Raw genomic sequence first — 24,120 nt, 5'->3', positions numbered from 1 at the left:
CAGCCCTTGCAAGCTCACAAAGAGCAGGGCAGGGATTGTTCTCTCAATTTCAATTCAAGAAAATGTGAACCGTGCAAATTGCCTGCAGTTGCAAAAGAGTCTGTGAGTGAGCCAAGTGCTGATTCCAGACCCTGCGCAGCCCCGTGCGACATTTCCGCCTCACAGCCCCTCTCCTTCAGGCAGCTCCTCAGCACTGACCCATCTGCAGGAGGTCTGGGGACCTGGCACAGATGCTGCACGCTCCTCTCCACGTGTGCATGGACCGTGAGACACACCGAGCCTCTGCGACCGGACACCGAGCCTCTGCGACCGGCCACAACAGGTAGCAGCAAACGGGGGCACGATGCTTTACCTCCTCCTCACCCCCTTTCCAATCGAGACAGGCTTGGAGAGATTGTGAGAAATGATGTTTGTGGATCTCTACAAAAGGCCTAATTTTTTTTTGGCCTGTGTTCAAAATGAAGTGGCTTCTTCTGGTGGCAGAGGAGTGGAAAAAAATACCCAGATTTATCACGATTAGACTGTACTTCCATTAGCCTGTCCAGCGTTTTCAGCTTGACAACAGACATTTCTCAAAACAAATGGAAGCAAATTTCAGCAGCCAGGAAAATGCACTGGTGTATATTTAAAGTCTCTAAACAAAGTCACCAATCTTTGATGCTTACTTGAGCATCAGCTCAAGTGCTCAGTCCTGAGTTATATTTTAGGCAAAGTCCTGGTTGTGCCACAGTACATGCCAAGGCTGACATTACACCGTGGGCACACTGGTTTCTTGCTTGTTCTGCTTTGGCAGATAGAACAGTTATTATTGTTGTTATTATTACTTTATTTTTAAGCTCGCTTTTACAGCTCAGCTCTGGAGATGGGATTGAGACACGTGATTTTAACTCTGATAAGCAGCCACTCCTCTGGAGCCATTTCTTGAGCTGTGACTCTAATCTGGGGAGTCTTCCCTAAAGGAATACTGTCAAGGATCAGTGTGAATATGTGAGTAATGGGCTCTGTAGCAAATGGTACCTGACCAGTGGCCAGGTATGTGTAATTCTGTTAGCTTGGGAGCTCCTCTCATCTACTGCAGAAGGTCTCAGTCATGTGGAAAGTTTGGGCCCACCAAGATTTTGACTGACTTTACCCTAGCCACAACAGAATGACGATTTTTGCATGGTTACTGCAGGTTGTTTTTTTCTGGATGAACAGCAGAACCAAAGCCAGGAGAGAAGGGGACAAACCATACCAACCAGAGTGAAAAACAGTCAGCAAAAGGTTTGTGTTTCCCTTTACCTTTCAGCACCTGCTCTGCTCAGTCACACAAAGCCCAGGTGGCTCCAAATCCAGTTTGCAAATAAAAATGGTTGTCCTTGCTGGAGTGAAGTCTCTTTACCACAGAGGAGTGTATTTGCAGCTGTCAAGGACTTCCTGCTTCCTACCTGAGTAGGAAACAGACAAATCCTTGTACATGAGTTCAAGCACCTCTTGTTCAAGAGTCTCTGGCTTCCTCTGGATGACTGGTGTTCTGCTAACTGTGATTTTTTACAGAGACTTCACCTCCTCAGGCCCAAAGAATTGACATGAAAGCACCTTTTTAGACATTAAATTTAAGGTTTTCTAGGATGAGACAACCCTGTCTCCACTTGCTCCTTTCTCTTGCACGCTGTTCATTATTTCTCTGTGACACTTTGCCTGCGAGCAGCACTGTGCTGGCAGTTGTTCTTTCAGGGTTACCCAGCTCTACCTGTTTCTTTTTCCTTTAAATCCCCCCATGTGCCTTTGTTCTCCCTCAAGATTTCAGTCCCTTGTTACATGCAGTCTGACCCACTGGTCACAGTTCTGTACGTCCTCTTTGAGCCAACACCTTTGAAGAAGGATGGCTTTAACCAGTAAGAGTGGGGGCAGATTCTGGAGGTTTAGGTTCTGTTCCTTCCTCTGCTATGGATTTCCCATTTGACTTTGGACATGTAGCTACATCCCCAAGCCTTTATCATCTCCTAGGAAGGGGTTTGGGAGGTCATAATGCCAATTTCTCCTTGTTCTTATGAATTCTCCTAGTTTGGTTGATAGTTCCCAGCTAGAGGAGCTTAAAACCTAATTAGACATGATCATTATCTCTTCTCATTTTTGTCTGTGCCACAGAAAGTCCCTGCTGGGTTCTCTCTAGGTTACTGTAATGCAAACAGTAAGTTCTTACTTGAAATTAAAAGCATTTACTATAAACTGTTTTCTCCTTCAATAGAAACACAAAAGCAGCAACTTGGGCTGAACTCTGTTTTCTGCTTCATGTGAGATTTGTTCTATACTTTTTCCCCAGGAAAACAGCTTTGATTAATATTTCAAGCATTTTATAACACTAAAAGCCAAACAACAGCATAGAAAAGCTGATTATGCAGAAATGAAAGCCAACTACAATCTAAAGGTCAGAAGGCAAATGTGCCTATGTCAAGCACTACATACCTTTTGGTTCTTGAACCTGGCAGCTGGAGGAAAATCAACATTGCACAAAAACCAATAATCCCTGTAACGAATCCTCTGTTTACTGGAAAATTCTTATGTAAGTGTTAACAGGTCAGGTGAAATCCTACATACTGTACACTTCTGCTTAGCACCATTCTAACAGGAATAAGACAACATCAGTGGACCACAATGGGATTTTCTTCAATGTGAAGCACTTTTGTTTGGTCAGTGTAAATGGTTCCTACCAGACAAATGCCACAGGTATGATTATTTCTACAAACAACACTCAGTAAAGAGATGAGGAGTTCAACTGGACCCTGGAAATGATGCTTTTTTTCTTATGCTTTTAGGAAGACAGAATTCTGATTGCTATAGGTGCATCTTTGACTGACCATCTGTAACTGTCTCCAAATTTTCTGATTCAGGATGATATATATGCAAATGAATACTGTTTATGTAAAGAGAAGCTTCTTACCACTATGTACAAATGAACAGCAACCAACTTGCATTCTGCAAATAAAATAAAAACCCCACGCACTTGCTAACCTTGTAGAGTTCAGGTATTTGCTCTAAATAGCACTAAGTACTTTTTTTATTTTGGGTGGAGCATAAATGTGCTCTGCCCAGATCTTAAACAAAAGATGGGTATGAATGACAGATCAAGAGACTTTCAGTTTGTAGAGGCAGCTCTGAATGGAGTAATAACCGTGATTCACAAAACTTGTCACCCTGGTATTCTCATCTGCTTTCTAGACACTGCCTCATCTTGATGTTTAAGATTACAAGGGCTATAAGATTGACTTTGTTTCTTCTTTCAGGCACAGAAGAGATGTGCAACTGAGCCTGCTATACCGTATTTCCATTACCAGCTCCTGATGGAGAGGCCTGGGGCTATCTGGTTGTGGACTTTAAGTGATGGTTCAACATTGTAGCAGTGCAGAAAACTAAGATTTAAGGTATTTCTGCTGATAAATATCATGGACTACAGCACCTGCTTTTCAGTGAAGTGACATTAATATATAAGTTGTTAAATATTCCCCTAAATTTTCTTGATTTCTTTAGATTCTTGAATTAAGAAGATGATTTGGACTCCTCAGAAAGTTTAACCCCAAGAGAATTTGTTATCTGAGCTGGAAAAAAAGTGCACAGGAACCCACTGCTCTTCTGAACCCACCAACCACCTCCTTACTGCTGATTTTGCAAGGATTAACGTGTACTTGCTGCACATCCACGTGGAAGCAGAATTTGAACTCCCCTGGGTTTGTACATCTCACTCACAGATTTATTAGGACAATGATTTAATAGTCTCATTCTTTGGTGATCCTATTAACTTCCAAGTTTTGGTGTCTGTTCAGCTGTGCACAAAGAGCTGTTCTCAGAACTGTTTTCCTGATTAAAGATTAACAATGCGATAAAAGGAGGAAACATGGGCATCCTTGGAGTTTGTTTCTTACATCAGCTGGGTTAAACCTTTACTATCTTTTCTCACTGTGTATCTTTTCTCTGTGTTTGGCAATCAAATTCTGCACAGCTCCAGCACGTTTCCCCTGGTTTAGTCAAAACAAGAGGAAAACTTTCTGCCTTTTAAACTTTTAACTCTTCAACCCTTGCACAAACAGCAGCAGAAACCTGTAATAACTAACTAAGGGGAGTTGTATTAAAAACTTTCTTTGCTATCTGTTGGATTAAAGAGTATTCTGGAAAAACAGTGGAAGTCACTGAGGTGTAGTTAACTGTATAACCACACTAATGTCTTTTGAAATGGAAGAAGTGATATGCTTCCCAGTAAACATCCTTCCTCCAAACAGATCCAGGCACGCAGCTCTGCTGTTTGCCACAAGCAGCAAATTCTATGTTAGTGGATGGCAGGATTGTTTCTAAATATATCACAATGTTAGATGAAACAGTTAATAGACAAATTGCAATTATGGTTAATAATTTTTAGGCCACTTCCCTGACTTGTGTCTAAGCAATCAATCATCCCTGGTACTTTCAGCTCCAATAAACTTATGTTAAATACTTCCCTTTTTATATATCCCACATCTGTACTCTATTAGGTCTTGGTTTCTAGTCATGCTATATAATTATAATCATTTACAGTATAGAGCAGGATTTTAAGAGCATAGACAATACTTGAAAGCATTAAGTCTTTTAACTTAATAGGAGTTGCTTTTGTTCTGTTGCAAGAATCACTCATATTTAAAGGGATGATTTGTCTCCTCAAAGTCCAGATGAGCATTGGAGAGAGAGCAAAGCCTGGATTTCCCTGTGCCTTAGGCACAACCCGAATTTAGCTGATCCTGCATGAGCAGCACAGTCCAAGCACTGTGCCCTGAGACAGCTCTGCAGCTCTGCTCACCCTCTTTGCATGAGAAGTGGTAATTTATAGCCTGCCTAGACACTAGTCAATCAATACCCTCCAGCATGATTTCCATCTGGCTTTGCTTTGCTGTGCTCCCATCTTCTGTCTGCTTCAGGGATTCAGCAAGGAAACAAGTAGGACTGTATGTTCTGATGTTCCTGGGTCTGAGGTCTGACTGGTTTTTATATGACTGTAGCAGTAGGAAGCAGAGAATTGTGTTCTTTGGGGCAGGCAAGAAATCCAAGTCAGATCTGAATCCTTAGTGATGTCTGCTAAAATAAACTGTAGCTTCCATCTCCAAACCAAAGGTCTGGGGGAAAAAATAAAAAATTAATAATATCCTTCTTTCCAAGTGATCAAACTGTATATTTTCTCCTGAGAATATTCCAGGCCAGTACTGAAGCACTGACTTAATTCTGAATCTGCAAGATTCAGTTGCTTAGAACAGCATCAAAAAGAACATAACTTTTTTATCTCACTCATTAGCTGACGTGCTTTCCTTTTTTTTTTTTTTTTTTTTTAATTTAATTAAGGTTTTTGGTGGTCTCTGAAGAAATGCTTCGTATTTGTGAAAGTGGGACACCAAAGGAACGAGCAGCACCAGAAAATACAGCAAAAAGACTTCAACTATTTAGTGACAGCTTCAAGACCTGAGCAAGGTTTAAAGGAGCCAGATGAATTAGAAGATTGTAAAAGTATCTCCTCTTTCTCGGAAGCAGGTGATGGTGTGAAGGAGGTTATCTGGTGCTGTCATTATTGAGAGGGGCAATATCTCACTGCAAAAGAGGTGCTGAAGGTAGTGTTTGTCCCTGGGGTAGAAGCAAAGGGAAGGCGTTGGTGTTTGCAGCCTGGTGCTAAGGCACACACACCGCTGACAGGTGCGGTGTGAACGCGACACATACTTGGAAACAAAAGTGAGACATTGGTGGAAAGTGAAAATGGAAAACTTTCCAGATGCCAGGTGGAAAATGATATTAAAGCTGTCAAAATAAGTCACAACAAAGACTGGGTTTTCTCTTAGACTAACAGGAGTCATGTTCTGGAGAAGAATGGAGGTTTCAACTACAAGGCAGAGTGTCATAAATGAAATAATTATGAGCATTGGAGGTTAAGTTTGAATCTATTTGTTTTGGGGTTTTATGTTTTGGTCTCTTTATTTTTTCTTTTTCTCTTTGAAGTGCACTGCAGAGTTCCTGATTTACTCTACAGTTGGTGGACAGGTCAAAAATGTGTAAATAAATCCCACTGTCATTGCTTCACATAGTTATCTATTCTGGGCCTAATTCCAAGCCCTGTTAAATTGATGGCAATCCTTCCATTGGCATGGGAGGACTGCAGTTTAGAACCTGTGATGGAGGTGCAAAGTATCACCAGAGAGGATGGATAAACAGCCTCTGCAGTCATCCAAAGTGAGTCTCTGAAACACAGAAAGGGAAGTAAACCTTGAACTACATTCAAGGTCAAATATGCTTTATATATATGGAAATGGAGCTTTTAAAAACATCAGCTCCACCTAAATGCATTAAACATCTTAAATATTATAAAGGACATTATTCAGATTTAAGACTGACAATCTGAACAGATAACCCAGTATTTTACTTCTTGAAAAAAATTAGCTGCACTGTTTATACTTGGGTAGAAATCCACAAATCGGAACAAAGTTTGCTGTGTTTCCTTAGTGTAGCCAAGGAAATTTACTCTGCTGATTAAGGATTTTACTTGTCCATGTATTCACTTTAATGCAGTGGTAGAGTCTTATCAACAATTTATCTGTATCTTGTGGCTGAGTTTTGTTTCTTTATGTAACGTTACTTTAGCACAGGAAAATGTGCCTACATTAAATTCCTTATGCTCCTTATGAAATACTCCTGACAAACAATAATTAATTTTGAACATTTACCTCCCAAAGTGTAATTATGACTTAAAATACAAAACAGCTCTCTATTCTTTTTGTGATAGACTTTTCGTGCAGGTTGTTAGATGTGTTAGAAAGAACCAGACTCCCAGAAGAGTGGGTAGAAGCTAGATTGCAGCTAGAGATGGACAATGCAGCAGCAGTAACTGGAGACTCTACACACAACACACCATAATAGCCATTATGAAGCTGTTAACCTCTAGCGTGTCAAAACCTACTCAGAAATTGGTTGAATTCTTAGATTGCTGATTCAAGTGGTTCTTTTAAATTCAGCAAAAAATGAACTGAAGGGGCATTCTGCGTTTGAGCTATAAATCCTTGGAAATATTAGTTATTAATGGAAATAATGACAGACCTTTACTGTACCTGCATGGATGATGCTGGTATTAATAATGCAGAAGTGCAAGGCAGGACAGCTATTAGAAGTTGATGACTGCTGAAGTGCAGAAAACCTCATTAAAATAACCTAAAGGATGGTGTATTACTGTAACAACTTTTTTTTCCTACAGTGCCCTTCAACAATCATAATTGCACAGTATACAGAGCAACTTGAAAAGATTTAGAAATGTGTGAGAAGTAAAATCTCTGGCCACAGTTACTGGCAGCCTAATTATGTGAATATATTGTATACTCTGCATCCTGTTCTTTAGTTTTGAGAGCCTGTGGATTCATGGATGATGAATAATGTGGTGTCTAACCAAAATATCAGCACTAAATTGCTGGAATAGATATTCAGCCTTAAATAATTGCTTCGGGTTTGTGTTGATTCCAAGCAGCAGAATAGTTATGACTAACTTGCAGTTGTTAAATGTAAACATGCTGGATTATTTTTGCATTTAAGATTCTAGAGAATTGTAGATAGGAGTGCTTGTTGTCAAGGGTGTTTAGGGGATTTTCAGTTGATGTCTCTGAGGATGAGGTCAAATAACCCCACCTCATCTTAGGGTACCGCTCAAAGGCCAGTGGGGTGGGCTGCTGTTTGTGCTACAGATATTTCACAAATGCCTGGGTTACATCCCCAGGGAAGGAAAACCACCACTTAGTTTGGGGTAAATCAGTTTAGCAGGATCTGGAACACACTGGGCTGCAGTCCCTGTGCAATGTGCTGTACCCTGCAATGCACCAAGCTAATATTTAGAAGTAAAGCTCTAAATCTATCCTCTGCAGTGGCATATAATAGAGTATTCAGAGTAAGTGGGTTTTATAAAATGTTTGATGGCTGGAAATTACTAGTCTAGAAGGGTACACAAGATTAAATGTTAAGTCACTCAAACTGTGCAAGTTTACCTCAAAGACATTTTCACAATGCCTTTGGAGGAGTCTTTCAACTTGTTCTCACTGAATAACCAATCCAGGCCTAAGGTACAGCGTAAAGATGCTTAAACATCGCTCCACTGCCTCTGCAGAGCCACTTGAGCCAATTTTGTACAACACTTCTGTGGCGGCAGCATCAGGCGGCCCTTCAGCGGCACTCCAGCGCAGGGCTCCCGGCTGGAGCCTTTCCGCCACAGAAACACGGCAAGTGCTTCAGATACTTCCCAAGTGGAGAAACCAATTGAGCTCAGCCCCGTGGTCTCCAGCCAAGTGGGAGCAGAAGGTTAAGGGCCTACAATTAAGGGCGAGATGTCTTCATCTCTGCTCAGAGGGTGAGGAAACGGCAGCTGCCCTGACAGGACTTGCGGTGCGTGGGGGCCAAGGAGCAGCGGGCACCCGGTGCATTGCGAGGGAAAGCTCCGCCGGTTCGGGGCTTTTGTGTTTTGTAGGGAATTAACACGTGAGAACCAGCCGTTCCCCAAAAGCTGCTCCCCACGAGTGGGCTCCTACTGCAGCCGCTGCTGAGGGAGCGGCCCAGGGCGGCCATGCCGAGCTGCACGGCAGGCGCTGAGCCCCTTCCCCGCCGCCTCCCCTCGAGGGCAGCCCGGGCACGATGGCCCAACAGCCCGGGGGACCCGGCTCCCCGCGGGGGCACCGCCCGCAGCGGGAGGGCCCTTGGGCCGCCGGAGCCCCGAGTCAGGAGCGCTGAGGGGGCTCGGGGCTGCTCCTGAAGGCCCGTGGTTTGCGCTGGTGTGTATCCCGGATCGGGCTGGCACAGCGGTGATCGCTCGCTGTGTGTGACGGGGAGCAGGACGCGCAGGGAGCCCGCAGGGCCCGGCTGTGGCGCTGGGCCGGGCCGTGGAGCGCTGCGTGCCCCGGGCATGGCCCTGAGCCTGCGGGACGGCATCTGCGTCTTGTACGACTTGGAGCTGGAGCAGATCCGGCAAGAACAAGGGCAAGAAAAGAGCGCAGAAAGCAAGGAGACAGAGAAACCACCAGACACGCTCCTGATGGAGGTACAAGTTCTGGATAAGGCGAAATTAGAGATACGTTGTTCCCTGTTAGCTTCTACTATCGCACCGATTTGGTTCTGACTTAAGCGTTAATATTATTTATTCAAATTTGTTGGACTTAAATATCCAGTCCCCTGTACATCTTTTTATAATTTCATCCATATTTAAAAGACAAACTAGAAGTTTAGTCTTTCAAGATTCAGAGAATATTCTCAGTTGGAAGAGACCCAGATTGTCAAGATGATATCGAGATGATATTTAACTGTTGAAATTCAGACAAGTTTTTAATTTAGTTCATCAGTTCGGTACTATTTGGTTTGATAGCCTCCATCTCTTACGTGGCATTACAGGATTTCCCTTTTTCTCCTTAATTTAATTAGTTCAATCCCGGAGTCATTGTTAAAGCTGGGTATGTAATACAGTCCCATTTGAAATTAATTTTATTAATAAGGACATGCAAACACTCCAGTTTTGTTCTGTGCTAGCTATTATATTTGTTTTACAATAAAATCCTTTTTCTTAAAAAATTCATGCAGCACTAGATAATTTCTGAGGTAGCTCATATTGCCATATTTGTGTCTAGCTAACACAAGAAGTATCACAGCCTGGTTATTTGCTATATGACAAAGAAGACAGTACAATTTACCTGCAGAAGTCCTATTTTGTTAAAAAACAGAGCATACCTCTCACTTTCTTTTCAAAGGTAAACATACTGAAATTTTCTTTAAAAAAATAAAGATACGAGTTTCTGTGTTCTCAGTGCTGCAATTTAAAATGATGTTCTGAAATTTTATATAAAATTTTGAAGAGGGAGGGTGTAATAATTCTTACTGAATTGTAACTTACCAGTTAGGCTGCTGTATGCAAAATGCAAATTTTTTGTTGCAGTTTTGTGCATCACATGATGATGACTTAAAGACTGAAAATCAGAATGAATTGGTGGCTTGCATTTTGTTGACTGCTTAGTTGATTTGCCAGTAGCGACTGCCTTTAATTGAGAAAGTTGTAAAACATATTCTTTTTTAAAATAGATTGACAGAGATAATGATGCCATTACATTTGAAAATAACATCCAGCAACTGAGCCCATCTGAAGAGGGGGAAGGAGAGAAAGTTTTTTCCACTGTTGGGCAAACAAAGAGTCAGAGCTGCAAAGGGGGTGATGATTTGTCAGACTTATTCAATGAAAGTAAAGAACAGGAATATCCATCTGCATCAGAACAAACAGTTGTAAGAAATCTCAAGAATCTTAAATTTGAGGCTCATGCTCCACATCAGGAAAAAGGTAAAAAGCTAATAATCTTTGTAGCTAATTTTCAGATAAGGCATGTTAAGTAACATTTTGAACTGAGGTTGAAGTTTCACATTAAATATTTACAGTGGTAATTACTAAGTTTAGATTAGGTTAAGTCTTAACACTCTGTGAGAATGGAGGTATTTCTTCTTTGGAAGAAGAAATAATACCTTCAGCCTTAAGTGCTCAAAGATCTTCAGGCTGATGTCATCTGCCTTGTTTTCAGGAGAGACATTTTGGATGGCATTTAGAAATTAATGGTCTTTTGAACAGTGTGTGGTATTTGAATCCTCCCGGGAGATTTCAAAGTTAATATTGTATAAGTGCCTTTGAATACACCTAGTAATTTATTTAGTGTCTCGATCCACTCATTCAGCTTCAAAATGTGCTTGTTTGAGGGTTTATGGTTGAGTTTAGAGTGGTTCCACATTGCCAGCAGAGAGTGGTGGGCAATTATCAACCAATACCTATCAGCAAAGCCTTTCCCAGAACCTAAATAAGAGTAACAGAAAATGGCTGATTTAAGATGTTAGGAACATAAAAGTATGTTACAGAAGTTGACTGACTCAGAAGAGAACAGATAAGCATCTGTTTCCCTAGAAACTGTGTGTGTACTGTAAAAATTGGATGACATCAGTGATGTTGAGTCTGTAAATGTGTGTGTTGTATCTGGAAGTTAAGGTATCTTGGCTGAGGTTCTCTATGGTACAAATTGTTAATGTCCCCTGTTTCAGTTACAGCCTTTATAGGAAGCACATTTGAGCAGTTTTAACAAAGCTAACAATGTTCCTTTGTGTGGGCATGAATCCACAATGAATAAATGACAATAAAGTGGTTTTGTTTGCTGTTACTGAACTGAAGTGTTATCTGCACATCTCTGTGTGTTATAAAGCATTGTATAAAATGCATTTTGGTCTCAGCATGAAAATCATTACAGAGAGCACACTTGGGAGCTGAGGCAACTGTTCTGGAAAGACTCTTCAAATGTGACGTATTTGCCATTTCACAGTTTCAAATCTTCTTCATAACTGAAAGTGTTGCACATTTAATCTTGTTACTCTCAAAAGAAATTCATTACTCTTGTGCCCTGAATTTTATTCTATGACTTCTCCAAAGAACTTTTTTTTTCCTCTCAAATTCAACCAGTAATTTTAAAGAGACTTTTACATCATGATTTTTTTATATGCACTTTACAGATTCAGGAGCACCAGAAAGCTGGGAATAGCTTAACCTGCCATTTCCAAATCTTTGCATAAACTTACTTAATGCTAATTACACAGTTGTTGTCAAGAAGTTTGTTGTACAGGTTGTAAGTCTTAATGATGGTATTGAGAGAGGAAGTCTCATCCTGTCTTGGAGGTAAGAGCAAGAGTAGGAGTTAGGTCTCCTGGGATTAGATTCTAAACTGTACCACTAACAAATAACACAATTTTGGGGGTAAATCACTTAAGTCTTAATGAATCCTTTGATGTAGAAGTTTGAAGCAGTTTTACCCAGACTAGAGGGACTCTTTAGAAATTGGTACCATTTTTAACAAAAGTAGTCATTATTTTGTTGTATACAGTGTAAATGTGTCTTTGTTCCAACAGGAGAAAAAGAACATTTTAACTGTTTTTTCTGCACATTCACCTCAGTCAAGTTATCAAGTCTTAGGCGTCATTTGAAAACCCATTCAGATGAGAAACGTCACGTGTGTCACCTCTGCCCCAAGGCCTTCCGTACAGCAACTCTGCTGCATAACCATGTGAACACACATACAGGTACCTAATGCTTGAAAATCCTTCATGGTGCATACTGTCTTCAAAACTGAATTAACAGGCAAGTGCCTTTGCCTTAGAGCTGTGTTCTGTGATCATTTTATGCTCAGAAATTCCTCTGATTTTCTGTGCTGTTCCACACTGAAAGGACGTGGTCTGTAGTTAGGAAACTCTGTGTGTGTGTATTTGTTTATTTTGTTAAGTACCATTCTTGTCAGCTCAACAGAGACTTCAGCTGTGCTTCATTCCTGCGTGAAGAATAGAATTTTCTGTGATGTTTTCATTTTGCTATATAAACATATGAAGTGAAGCAATAAATTGTGTTTATAATAAGCTTATTGTGTGCATATATATGGAAGAAATTCTTTACTGGGAGGGTGCTGAGGCCCTGGCACAGGGTGCCCAGAGAAGCTGTGGCTGCCCCATCCCTGGAAGTGTCCAAGGCCAGGTTGACCACATTGCTTGGAGCAATGTAGGATAGTGGAAGGTGTCTCTGCCCATGGCAGGGGGTGGAACAAAATGAGCTTTAAGGTCCCTTCCAACCCAAATCACTCTATGATTTATTGTATGTAAAAAATCAGAATATCAGAAAAAGTTCTATTAAAAAATTCTGCGTGTTGATTTAAGGCAGACAAATCACATTGCTGTGGTGTTGAATCAAAGTCTTGTGGTGTATTGTTGTAGGGAACAAACCCCATAAATGCAGTGAGTGTGACACAGCATTTGTGACCCGAGGGGAGCTTTCACGACACAGGAGGTACAAACACACTTTGGAGAAGCCTTTCAAGTGCACAGTATGTGAATACTCCAGTGTAGAAGTAAGTACAGCCTTACTGAATCTTTTGGGAAGGTGTGAAGTTTTTCACCTGCCCAGATTTTAGTGTACATACAATTTTTGCCCAGATTTTTAACCATGAGAAGTCCAGGTTCTGCTGATGGCCTCGGACACACTGATGAACTGTGTTTATCTCTTATGTTGCTGCAGTGTTATTGCAAGGTGGCTGATGGCTACAACTTCCTGGTGACATGCATTTAATTTAATTTAATTTCATTGCACATCTTTTCATCCCCATCATCCTGCAAACCCTGGAACCCTTACTTTGTCCATGAAGTATTTGCTAATGTGTTGCTCCAAATGAATATTAATAAAATTATTTAGGGGTTTTTGAACTAATTGCATTTTAAGAGCTTTTTTCCTTTTGTTATGCTAAAATTGCTACTTGACAATTTGTTTGTGGGATTTTGGTCCTGCAGAAGCATTCTTGGTTGTCATGTACACAACATTCCATGTACTGTAGGGCAAGACTAGCTAATGTCTAAAAAGAAGTTCATGTATTCTGTTTATATACTTGATGGTGTTTGGTTTTTTTTCCAGGACTAGAATTTTTTTCATCAAGAACAAAATACCTTAGAGTCTGCTTAAGGGTACATTTGGAAATGGCAATTGAATTGGGTGCACAGGCTTTCAGAAATGCATCTGTGATTGAATCACTGTCACAATTTAGTGGATATTCAATATGTGAATTTGTGCTGTGTCCAGATCTAAAGCTATAAGCAATCCTGAACTTTATTCCACGCACCTTATCTTAATAATTAGATTTTGGATAGCTTGCATCTTTAAAAACCCTGACTGCTGATGTTAAATTACCCTATTCTTTCCCTTGTTTCAGTAAGGGGCTATTCAGCATTCACTGCTTTTACAGAACTCTCATTCCTGTAAGCTTTACCTGAATGAAGAAACCTGAAGGAGCTCTCCAGTACTGCCATGCAAATTATTTGACTTTTGTGTAGCAAAGGTTGGCAGTCATGTTTAATTTTATTTAAGTGAATAGTGGTGTAGATTTGAAGGAATCTAGCAGTGAATTCATTAATTGTGTTTATAAATGGAGGAACTGAACATATGATAACTCCTACTCACGTACCTACAATATTTATGTAGAGCATATCAGAAAAACAGCATTAAAAAAAAGTATAATTGAATTAAACTTTGTAACTAAGGTGCTTCATTGGGACTTGAAGGTGGATAGTCTCTGGATAATGGGTTTGGTCTTTCATTTATTTTCCTGAGTGTTTTCAAAGAATTTTACGTTTGGTACATTCAAGTAGCATGACAGTAGTAGGTATCCTCTTTTTAAAATTTTATCTTTCTTGTTCTTATTATAAAATTTCCCATTTTGCTAATGTGGACACTAAATATGGAAGTAAGATAATATGGGGAAATAGTGCAGAAGTGTCCTAAAACCACAACAGGCTGATTATGCAGGGAAAAACATGGATGTGAGAGTGCTAATTCAGGGGATTAATGCAATGTTTTAAATTGCAGTAGGTGTATTGTGTAAAATTGCTTCTATTTTAATTAAATATATCTCTAATGTAGATGTTACTTTTGAAAATCTCTCATTTTTATCTGAGGCCAGCAAGATGAGACGCCACGTTCGCTCGCACACGGGAGAGCGGCCCTACCCCTGTCACCTGTGCAGCTATGCAAGCAAAGATACCTACAAACTGAAAAGGCACATGTTAACTCACACAGGTAGAATTCTGGGGTAATGATCAACTCCAGGGCCTCAGCTCCTCAATATTCATAGGGTTAGAGCGATCTCATTTCAAACTCAAGGTCAGCCCTTTTTTTATTCATGATTTGGAGTAAAAACGTGTTTTCTTTCAATGTTCTGGATTTGGAAGTTGGAAGCCCAGCAGTGCTAGTAGTTAGTCTAGCTCTTCCTCCTAAACTTCTTTTCTATTAGAAAAGTATTTCCTTTTCTGTGGGTCAAGTTGTCACTTTTATTTCTCAATTAGTTGATTTTACTAATGGAGAGGTATCTATGAGAGATTTTTAAATATCTGTTCAGAACATGGATATTATGACCCCAGATTGCCAGCAACTAATTTGGTCAAAATTGGTTTAATTTTGAAAGCAGTGTGTTCTTGTCATAGCTCTGTAGCATGCAAGTCATCTCAGGGGCAGTGGGTATCAATCCTATACTTCAGGGTTCAACTTGGCTCAATTATGATATGTAATTTGTGCTCTGATTAATGTTTTAGGTTGAATCAGAGTGTGACAACATGGTTTGAATCAAATTTTCCAAATATCCCCACTTGTCACGCATTGGTTCATATCTTGAGACAGTTTGGTGCAATTAAACTGAATTATTTTTTTCTGGAAGAGTTCAAGAGTGTTACCCACTACTGGCAGGGACTTCTTCCACAGAACCAGTCTGGAGTTGGTTCAAAGCTGTGCCAGTTGCCAGTGTTGATGTAATTTTTAATGATAGTCACACCTGATGTGGCTTTTTGGGGGAGAAAAGCAAGAAAATAATTTCCTAATTTCCCTTCCCACCATTATCCATGGCTGGTGGTGTGTCACTCTTACCACGATGTTTTGCTGCTGTTGACTTTCTCTTCTTGCATATTTGAAGATAATTCTGCATTTTTGTACATGAAGTATTCAAGGAAGAATAGATGATAATTAAAATAATTCCTGATTCCTAGTTTAGGATTATATTCATGGATTTATGCTTCAGCAGTTTGACTTGTGGACTCAGGAAAGCCAAGATTTTGTGTTGCAATCAGTTATGTAAACTTCTGGAGACTTGTTTGGCCTTTTGTGCACTGTCAACTAATATTAACTTTTGGCTGATCTGGGAACTGTTGCTGTTAGAACATGGATGTTGAATTCTGTGGAAATTGGAATTTATATCAAATAAGTAGAGTTTCTAACCATATGTTATTTTAATTTCTTTTTAATAGGTGAGAAACGCTATGAATGTTATGTTTGCCAAACCAGATTCACTCAAAGTGGTACCATGAAAATCCATATGTTACAGAAGCATGGAGAAAATGTGCCAAAACACCAATGTCCACATTGTAGTACTTTCCTTTCCCGAAAAAGTGATTTGGGTGAGTTTAGAGGAAAACACTGGAAATGAAATGTAAAGCTAAGTAGAGGTAAAATCTCAAATTTTCACAAAATTTCACCAAATATGTTATAGCTGACTTCATATTGTCACAGAATATTTTAAGTAAAATGTATTTGTAGTTTTCCAGGTAAGTTCCTCCTTCAAAGAGATGTGGTGACATCTTGTGGTTGATGTTTTAATTTGTTTAAAATGCAAAGTAGCAAATACTTAGCTTTTTCTTTTTTTTATTTGCTAGATACCTGTGGCACTGTGGTTTTCTGTTTTTTCAGGAGGGTTGGCAGCAGTAGAGCTGACCAGTAACAACAAAATTGATACAGAATTTTAAATTTTCAGAAATACATGAAAATGCTGTATTAAAACTGGATTTTTCTGGAAGGATTTGATTTGTTAAACGATTTCTACTGAAATCAGTAACATGCAGACTTAGAACTGCTTGATTTCTTTGGGAAGTTGCAACATCTTGCTGCAGCTTTTTTTTAACCTTAAACTTGTTTGTCTATTTTACCCCTACTGCAGGGAGCACGGATGGTTCTTTTGTGTTTTCCTCTACGAGATTTGCATTACTCAGGGTTATGCACAGCCCAACTCTTGTTCAAAACTGTGAAAACAAAAACCTTGCCATTAAAATGAATTGTTTTCAATAATTGTCCAGGTGTCCACCTGAGGAATCTGCATTCCTACATGGAAGAGGCAGTGAAGTGCAGGGACTGTGAGGCAGCTTTCCACGAGCGCTACGCTTTCCTTCAGCACAGGAAGACTCACAGGAACGAGAAAAGATTCAGATGTGCTCAGTGCAGCTGCACATGTAACCAGGTATTTCAGTTCCCTGGGAAAACACTGCTTGCTCTGCTGGTGGTGGTGTAAGGGGTTGTATTTCCCTTAAGAAAACAAAAGTTTTGTGACTGCAGTCCAACTAAAATAGTGCAGTGGTGCTTATTTCCAGGGTAAATCCTTCGCAAATGAACAGTGAAATTGAAATGCTGGAAAGATGAGTCTATCTTCTTGGTAAATCTTTTGTACACGACTGCTTAGAAGTAGGAAGTAAGAGCAATCACTTTCAGGGATGTTGTGATAAAGAACAAAATGTAGTATTTGAGCCTGAAATGTGATTTTCAGTGGTGATGCAGAATAAATTCAGTGTGAACTGAAAAATTTATTTTAAAGAGTACTTTTAGGATAGCTAGGACCAGTTCAGCAAGGAAAGTAAGAAATTATTACTCACTTGTAACCATATGCAGTGAGAACATGTGCTCATTTTGGGTTAACTGTGCGCACTTTAAAGTAAATGTGACCCTTTTTCCACATACAGATTTTACATGTAAAACTTTATTGCTTATCCAGGAACCAGAAAATGATAAATTTTATTTTATGCCCACCAAATGGCAATGTTCTTTTAAAGCAGAATTTTAATATATATTCTGGGAAGTCTTCAGGAGTTTTATGGAGGTTGTTAACTAAGTCAGTCTTCTGCTCAGTGTTCCAGAATTTGTCTGTCAGAACCATATTTGCTTTGTGTGTGTTAAATTGCTTACATAGATTAATATTTGATTGATATATTTGTTCTTCATTATGCTAACAGAGTAATATGTGTAAGCATGCTGAAAATTGTGGATTGGTGAGGGCAAAAACTGCTACATCCAGAAAAGGAAGCAAAGGCAAAAATAAAATCCATGAGCACCCGAAGCGTGCTAACCCAGAAGGTAATCAGTGACTAAGTTAGAATTTAATCATGTAAATTAGAATCAAGACTAAAAGGCTAAGGCAGTGAATCTTCCCTGCTGCTTAATTACTGTTTCACAGTGAAGCTAATAATGGAATACTTCAGAATAGGCTTTACAGTGTGTCAGAGATTCTTGTCATGTGAGTTGGGTCAGTGCACAGGGACCATCCTGGGCTGTTCCCTGCTCCTGCAGTTGAGTTCCTAAACTCCCTTTTTAGCAATGCTTTCAGATGATTTTTGTGGAGTAAAAGAATGGGGAGATACACCTTAAGCCTGGGTGTCACTAAACCTCACCTTTTGGTATATCAGATTATAGCTGAACTGAGAAAACTAGATGTAGTGAGAAGAAGAACTGTTGGAGCTTTTCTGAATCTAATGAATATATATCAGCAGCTGAGTTTACATTAGCATTGACACTTCTGTTTTCACTGGTGAGGCTGTAATGGTATGGTTGGAGAGAAGTGTTACAGCTGCAGTGTTTATGTTTTTGCAGTAATTTGATTTTGCTGTTTATTAATATTTTCCTACATGCAAACAATTTCTTTTTGGTATCTTGTAAATACCTTCATCTGAAAACTTGATTTTCTAGAGCTGTGATAATGTATCTTCAGATGTTGTTCATGCAAATATTCAATTCATTAATTGACTCACACAAAGCCTAGAAACTTCTGTGCTGTTCCAGAAGGTTTTTTCCCCAAAATTGACATTTGCAAGTATTTATATATCACTGTCCACTTCTTGCACAACTTGAAGGGGCCTGTGGGACCCTCAGTGTGGCTTTGCAGATGATGACTTGTGAGGCTGGGGCTGTCAGTGATTTGCTGTTACTAATAATTAAAAAAGGGATGCATATGATAATTAAATTTCCAGTTAAAAAATGCTTAGTTTTCCTCTGATGAGAATACCAAACTCAGTAACATGGCTTGTAATGTAATATTCAACAGAAGATATATTCATTCCCCAAGTAAAGTGTAAGAGAAAAGATGTGCTGTAGTTACATACTGGCAGCATTTTCTCTCCTAAATTAAACTGCATGCTTGTTAAATTTATTAAAATATTTACTTGTCTGGTTAATTATCCCAATATTTAATTTTTTTTTTTCAAAGTTGCCCTGAAATCGTTGCAGGATGACTCTACTGTGGAAAATGAGCATTGTGCCAGTGAGATTGTTCCTGTTTTAGATGGGGCAGAAGCAGCAGCTCCTGGGGAGCACAGAACAGAAGCAACTTATTAAATGGATCCTCAACATGATGGACAATTAATGCATAAAGAGACTGGTCTTGTTCTCAGTAGCTGTAACTGAGCAGTTCAAAGTGTGGAACTACCTCCAGTTGGAAAGGTAGAAAAGATGAAGTTGGAAGCTGTTGAAGCCCTTCTGTGCTCATGTTTCTTCTTGCTGGAATTTCTTTTGTGTGGCCTAAATGCCATTGCAAAGTGTGGAAGTTAGAGGCAACTTTCACCTGGTTTATTACATACCTGTAATAACAGAATGGGAAAAAACAGCTGATTTCAAAATCATTTATTGAAGAATGGATGCGTTGTTTCACCTTGCATTCGTTTTTTTCCAGGTTTACTCACAGAATTGCAGACTGATCTGAGACAAATTTCTCTCTCAGTATCACTGAGAGCTGCCTGAATTTCAGTGTTTATACTTTGCTGAGGGGAGCACATGAAAGGCAATGATTTTTTGCTACATTTACTAAATCTCCTTTCTGCAAACACTTTCGTTTCTAGTGGAATTCATGACGCAATAGAATGCATGATGCAATTTGGTTGAAAAGCACCGTTTTTTATGTCTCATACTGCTGATAATTAGAAACTCGTCTTTTGTCTGAGTTTTTCTCAGCTCATTTAGCTGGGCAGACAGAACTGCATGGCAAAAATGAAGCAGGAACGGGTGGCAGAGAAGTGTGGAGGACCCCCACATTCTGGGAATGTGAAACCTTCTGTGACCTTAAGCTGACTCTGGGATCTGTTTTCTCTGTCCCTCTAACCAGCCTTGCAAGTGTTCCCATGTAAGTTTGTGATCCTCCATTTAGCACCAGATCCAAGCCACACCCACGACTTTGATTCTAATTAGCTCTTCAATGAAGCACAATTGTGTTATTTAGGAAAGTTCATGTTTATAGTATACTTAAAAATCAGAAAAACATTTAACTGTCAAATACAATTCTCTAACTTTCCTTAGGTTATAAGACCTACTGGGTTTAACTCTTAATAATTACTAGAGTCATTACAGTAAGTACTATTAATTTTCATGATTCATTACAATGATCACAATTGCCATTTATGCACTGTTCACACTTTTTTTTTGTCATTTATAATTAATACTTGGAAGCCTCCTCATAAAATCTTAAATACTTTTTAAATATTCATCTTTAATGCTGTTATTCTTATGTTACATTCCATTATAAATAAGCACCAGCATAACTAAATATTATTAGGTCATGAAACAACTAAATTTAATTGAAATGCCAAACCCTCATCCCAATTTCAAGATTAACATCTATGTTTAACTTCATTATGGTGTGGAATTTGACCAGTATTAAATGGTTTGGGTTTGCATGTTGGACAGGCTGTGGTTGCTGGTTCTGCTGCTGTGGTCAGGGACAGAGAATTCCTGTGCTGTGCTGAGCTGCAGGCTCACAGCAGCTGCAATTTCTAACTTTTTTTTTACTTGGAACGGCCTGTTAAAAATGAAACTTTAAGTTTTTGCCAGTTGGTTTATGAACATCTTTATCCTGTACATGGTAAAGTGTCTAAATGCCTGTTCTAGGATAACTTCTTTAATTCAGCAGCTGTTCTGTGACCCAAAGCAGTGCCAGGAGCTTTAAGAGCCACAATGTCCCCAGGATCTCTGGGCTCGGGGTGAGCAGATAAGGGAGGATGTTTGCATTAGCAGGAGATAATTGCAGTCTTACAGTAAATAATCCCATTTAGAGAGACCTCACCAAAAGCCTCACCTAGACCTTCCACAGTCATCTCTGTCAAACACGGGAATTACCACTTTGGTAACAAAAACCTCCTTCAGTTTTGTAGCAAACCCTGAGGAATCAGAGGGCTTGGATTCATTGAAATTCTTCATTGGTTTTGTCCCTCCATTACAGAGCTGTTATTTCACTGTTTACACATTTTCATATTGATTGCTCTGTGCCTTTTTTCATGCTGGAGAAATTTCAGTAAATTCATTTGTTCTTACCAGTGACAGGACTTAAGAATACTTTTGTTCATGATAATTGCTTAAATAATATTGTTAACTTTATTCTTGTTGTGCTGTTTCCATTTGTGTTATAAACTCTAAGCAGCAGATTGCTTTGTGAAAATTAATTTTAGAAGTTGTTTAAATTCTTTGATCAATTTGCTGAATATATATTGTTCATTTGAATTGTTAATAACAAAGCTGATTCATTCTGTGCTGACATCTAAAAATCAGACTACAGAGAGTGGAATGTGAATGTAGTAATAAAAGATATTTTTATCTCTGAACTTTCAAATTATTATTTCTGTAGCTAGAAGCTATAAATGTGTCATTTTGGAAATCAAGAAAGAATGCTTTGACCTCCTCAGGAGCCATTCCTAATGGCCTTATGCTTTTTAACAGCAGTGATTGTTCTTCATGATTGAGAATTTGCATAACTATGCAAATATTTGCATCGCTATTCTGATTTCTATTTTACGAAGATAACTTAATTTCATTACATTACCTATTTTAGACCAGTAGATATGTATTAATACCTTTTAAAGCAATAGCTATTCTGAACAGATGCCAAATGTAAAATATTTTAATTTACTAATTGTGGAGGAGTTGTTAAATACACAGGAATTATTCATGTCTGAAACAGATAATACTGGAGTGTTCTGTAGCATTATGTAACAGTGTTCTGAGGTAATCCAGTTATTTGGGAAAGAAAAGGAAACTTGCATTCCGAGTTTCCTCTGCAAGCTTGAAATTGTCTATGCTTTAAATAGTTAATGTGTGAGGAAATAAAGTTTTGCACAGACCCAGCAGATAAAAAGCAAAGAAAGAGTAGAACCAGGCCTTTGGATACGTTTTTTTACTATTTAGGCTCTGTAATAAAACACTGGAGTCAGTGATGCAAAAACGCGCTGTGACATTGTGCAGTGGTGTGATGTGTCAATCAGAATGAATTGCATTCTAACATTTGGAAGAATTGACCTCAAAAGGATCCTGGGCTCTGCCAAGGGCAGGAGGAGAGCCGAGACTGGAAGGTGGCTCTGGTGTTCCTGGAGAGCTCCTGGGGGAGTTCAGGGGCACTGCAGGGCCAGGAGCGATCATTCCTGGCCCTGCTTCCCGGTGCCGGGAGCGCTCATTCCCAGTGTGGGGAGCGCTCATTCCCGGTGCTGGGAGCGCTCATTCCCGGTGTGGGGAGCGCTCATTCCCGGTGTGGGGAGCGCTCATTCTCGGTGCCGGGAGCGCTCATTCCCGGTGCTGGGAGCGCTCATTCCCGGTGCCCGGTGCGCTCATTCCCGGTGTGGGGAGCGCTCATTCCCGGTGTGGTTTCAGGAGCGCTCATTCCCGGTTCCCGGAGCGCTCATTCCCGGTTCCCGGAGCGCTCATTCCCGGTGCCGGGAGCGCTCATTCCCGGTTCCCGGAGCGCTCATTCCCGGTGTGGGGAGCGCTCATTCCCCGTTCCTGGAGCGCTCATTCCCGGTTCCCGGAGCGCTCATTCCCAGTGTGGGGAGCGCTCATTCCCGGTGTGGGGAGCGCTCATTCCCGGTGCTGGGAGCGCTCATTCCCGGTGTGGGGAGCGCTCATTCCCGGTTCCTGGAGCGCTCATTCCCGGTGCCCGGAGCGCTCATTCCCAGTGTGGGGAGCGCTCATTCCCGGTGTGGGGAGCGCTCATTCCCGGTTCCCGGAGCGCTCATTCCCGGTGCCCGGAGCGCTCATTCCCGGTGCCCGGAGCGCTCATTCCCGGTGTGGGGAGCGCTCATTCCCGGTTCCCGGAGCGCTCATTCCCGGTGTGGTTTCGGGAGCGCTCATTCCCGGTGCCCGGAGCGCTCATTCCCGGTGTGGGGAGCGCTCATTCCCGGTGCCGGGAGCGCTCATTCCCGGCTCCCGGAGCGCTCATTCCCGGTGTGGGGAGCGCTCATTCCCGGTTCCCGGAGCGCTCATTCCCGGTTCCCGGAGCGCTCATTCCCGGCGCTTCCCGCAGGTGGCAGCGCGGGGCCGCGGCCGTGGGAGCTCAATGGGAGCCGCTCCGAGGTGCTGGAATTGCTGCCTCAGTTTCCCTCCCGTCGCTCCATGGCTTTGGCCATATCCAGGCGATCTACAAAGAATTCTTTCTTTCCCTTAGCAGGTTCCTATGTGCTAATGTCACCCCAGGCAGGAGAGAGGATGAGGAGCGCGCTGCTGCCTCGTCTTCTGCTGAAGCCCGGATGGGATGGGGCTGCCTTGTTGTGTCTGGAATGGGAATTTTCTCCCGGTGGGGCTGGCAGGGGCTCAGCTGCTCCTTCCACCTTCATGGAGTGTGAGACCTCTGCAGCCCTGCTCGTGCCTTTGCTGTGTTGGTGTTTTCCCTTTGGCTGAGTTGGCTCCATGGAAGGTCAGGTCAGTGGCAGCAGTGCAAGGCAGGTGCAGGGAGCCTGCAGCAGGGCACATTGATGTTTTCTGCTGCTGATAAATTTTTTTTTAACATATCAAGAAAGCTGCTGTTGATAATTTTAGCAGCTTATCTAAGAAATCTTTACTTAAAGAGACTTTAGGGATTTTAACAAGCAACAGGTTTGTTAGGTAAATTTTAAAAAGTTCTTTAATGTAAAGTGAAGTGGGCACACAGGCCATGAGGAGTGACCTGGCCCTTTGATAAAGGAGGAGCTTGACAAATCCAGTAGATTTCTTTTATACATTCTTCAAGTTAAGTGTTGGTACAACAATGTGGAAATGGTGCACAGGCAGTATCACAAGGACTGGGACTTCTCTTGCTGTGATGTAATATTTTATAGTGAGATGGTCTTTACTCACTGTCTGAGCATTATTCTTGTACAGTATACAAGGAAATGGTGGATTTCCAGCTGATTTCCATTTTTGTGACCGTTCCAAGAAATTTTCTTGAATTGTCATCTTAACATTCCTGCCATCCTCTCCTTTGTATCCAAACTAGTCTCTTCCTTGTCTTTCAAATCTTTTTGCTGACTGCTGAGTCTGGATCAGGGAAACATGTCTGCTGTCTGTCGGCACGTTCCTGGAGATCTTTGCCATGATTACTTTTTTGCTAGTTACACGAATTTGGTTATTTAACAATCTCACAACTATACTGCAAAGATAACTGACAAAAAATTAACAGATGGGTGTGTAATTGTTGTTGTGAGGAAGCCTCTCTGTCTCTCAGCCATAGCTGTGTTGTCTCCATTGTACAG

General features: G+C 40.7%; 1 protein-coding gene across 9 annotated transcripts; it reads left to right on the top strand.

Annotated features, from left to right (window-relative positions):
• Nucleotides 1–21,818, top strand: CTCFL (CCCTC-binding factor like). 9 transcript variants are annotated; one of them, XM_058850664.1, is made up of 15 exons: nt 2–102; nt 180–322; nt 1,175–1,263; nt 3,267–3,404; nt 3,511–3,707; nt 5,344–5,529; nt 10,084–10,336; nt 11,542–11,704; nt 11,935–12,105; nt 12,787–12,920; nt 14,515–14,635; nt 15,853–16,002; nt 16,675–16,835; nt 17,602–17,722; nt 18,849–21,818. In XM_058850664.1, the coding sequence occupies exons 8-15, from the start codon at nt 11,665–11,667 to the stop codon at nt 18,974–18,976; spliced, it is 1,026 nt and encodes a 341-aa protein (XP_058706647.1). In that variant the 5' UTR covers nt 2–102; nt 180–322; nt 1,175–1,263; nt 3,267–3,404; nt 3,511–3,707; nt 5,344–5,529; nt 10,084–10,336; nt 11,542–11,664; the 3' UTR covers nt 18,977–21,818. The 9 variants fall into 9 exon arrangements, 8 of the variants coding, with proteins under 8 accessions (XP_058706645.1, XP_058706647.1, XP_058706646.1 ...); XM_058850662.1 differs by having other exon boundaries at nt 1–322; XM_058850663.1 differs by lacking the exons at nt 2–102; nt 180–322; nt 1,175–1,263 and adding an exon at nt 1,322–2,709.
• Nucleotides 21,819–24,120: the final 2,302 nt, after the last annotated feature.

Source organism: Poecile atricapillus, chromosome 15 (genome assembly GCF_030490865.1).
Source record: "Poecile atricapillus isolate bPoeAtr1 chromosome 15, bPoeAtr1.hap1, whole genome shotgun sequence".
Classification (NCBI taxonomy): domain Eukaryota; kingdom Metazoa; phylum Chordata; class Aves; order Passeriformes; family Paridae; genus Poecile; species Poecile atricapillus.
The sequence above is the reverse complement of the archived record's forward strand: the minus strand, read 5'-3'. Positions and strand labels throughout refer to the sequence as shown.

What these genes read in the sequence shown, in the direction of transcription:
- CTCFL (XM_058850660.1), top strand. Translation starts at nt 8,921, where the DNA reads ATGGCCCTGAGCCTGCGGGACGGCATCTGCGTCTTGTACGACTTGGAG. An exon ending in TGCTCCACATCAGGAAAAAG is followed by an intron (nt 10,337 to 11,934) that starts GTAAAAAGCTAA and finishes TTGTTCCAACAG; the next exon opens with GAGAAAAAGAACATTTTAAC. An exon ending in GAAGCGTGCTAACCCAGAAG is followed by an intron (nt 17,723 to 18,848) that starts GTAATCAGTGAC and finishes TTTTTTTCAAAG; the next exon opens with TTGCCCTGAAATCGTTGCAG.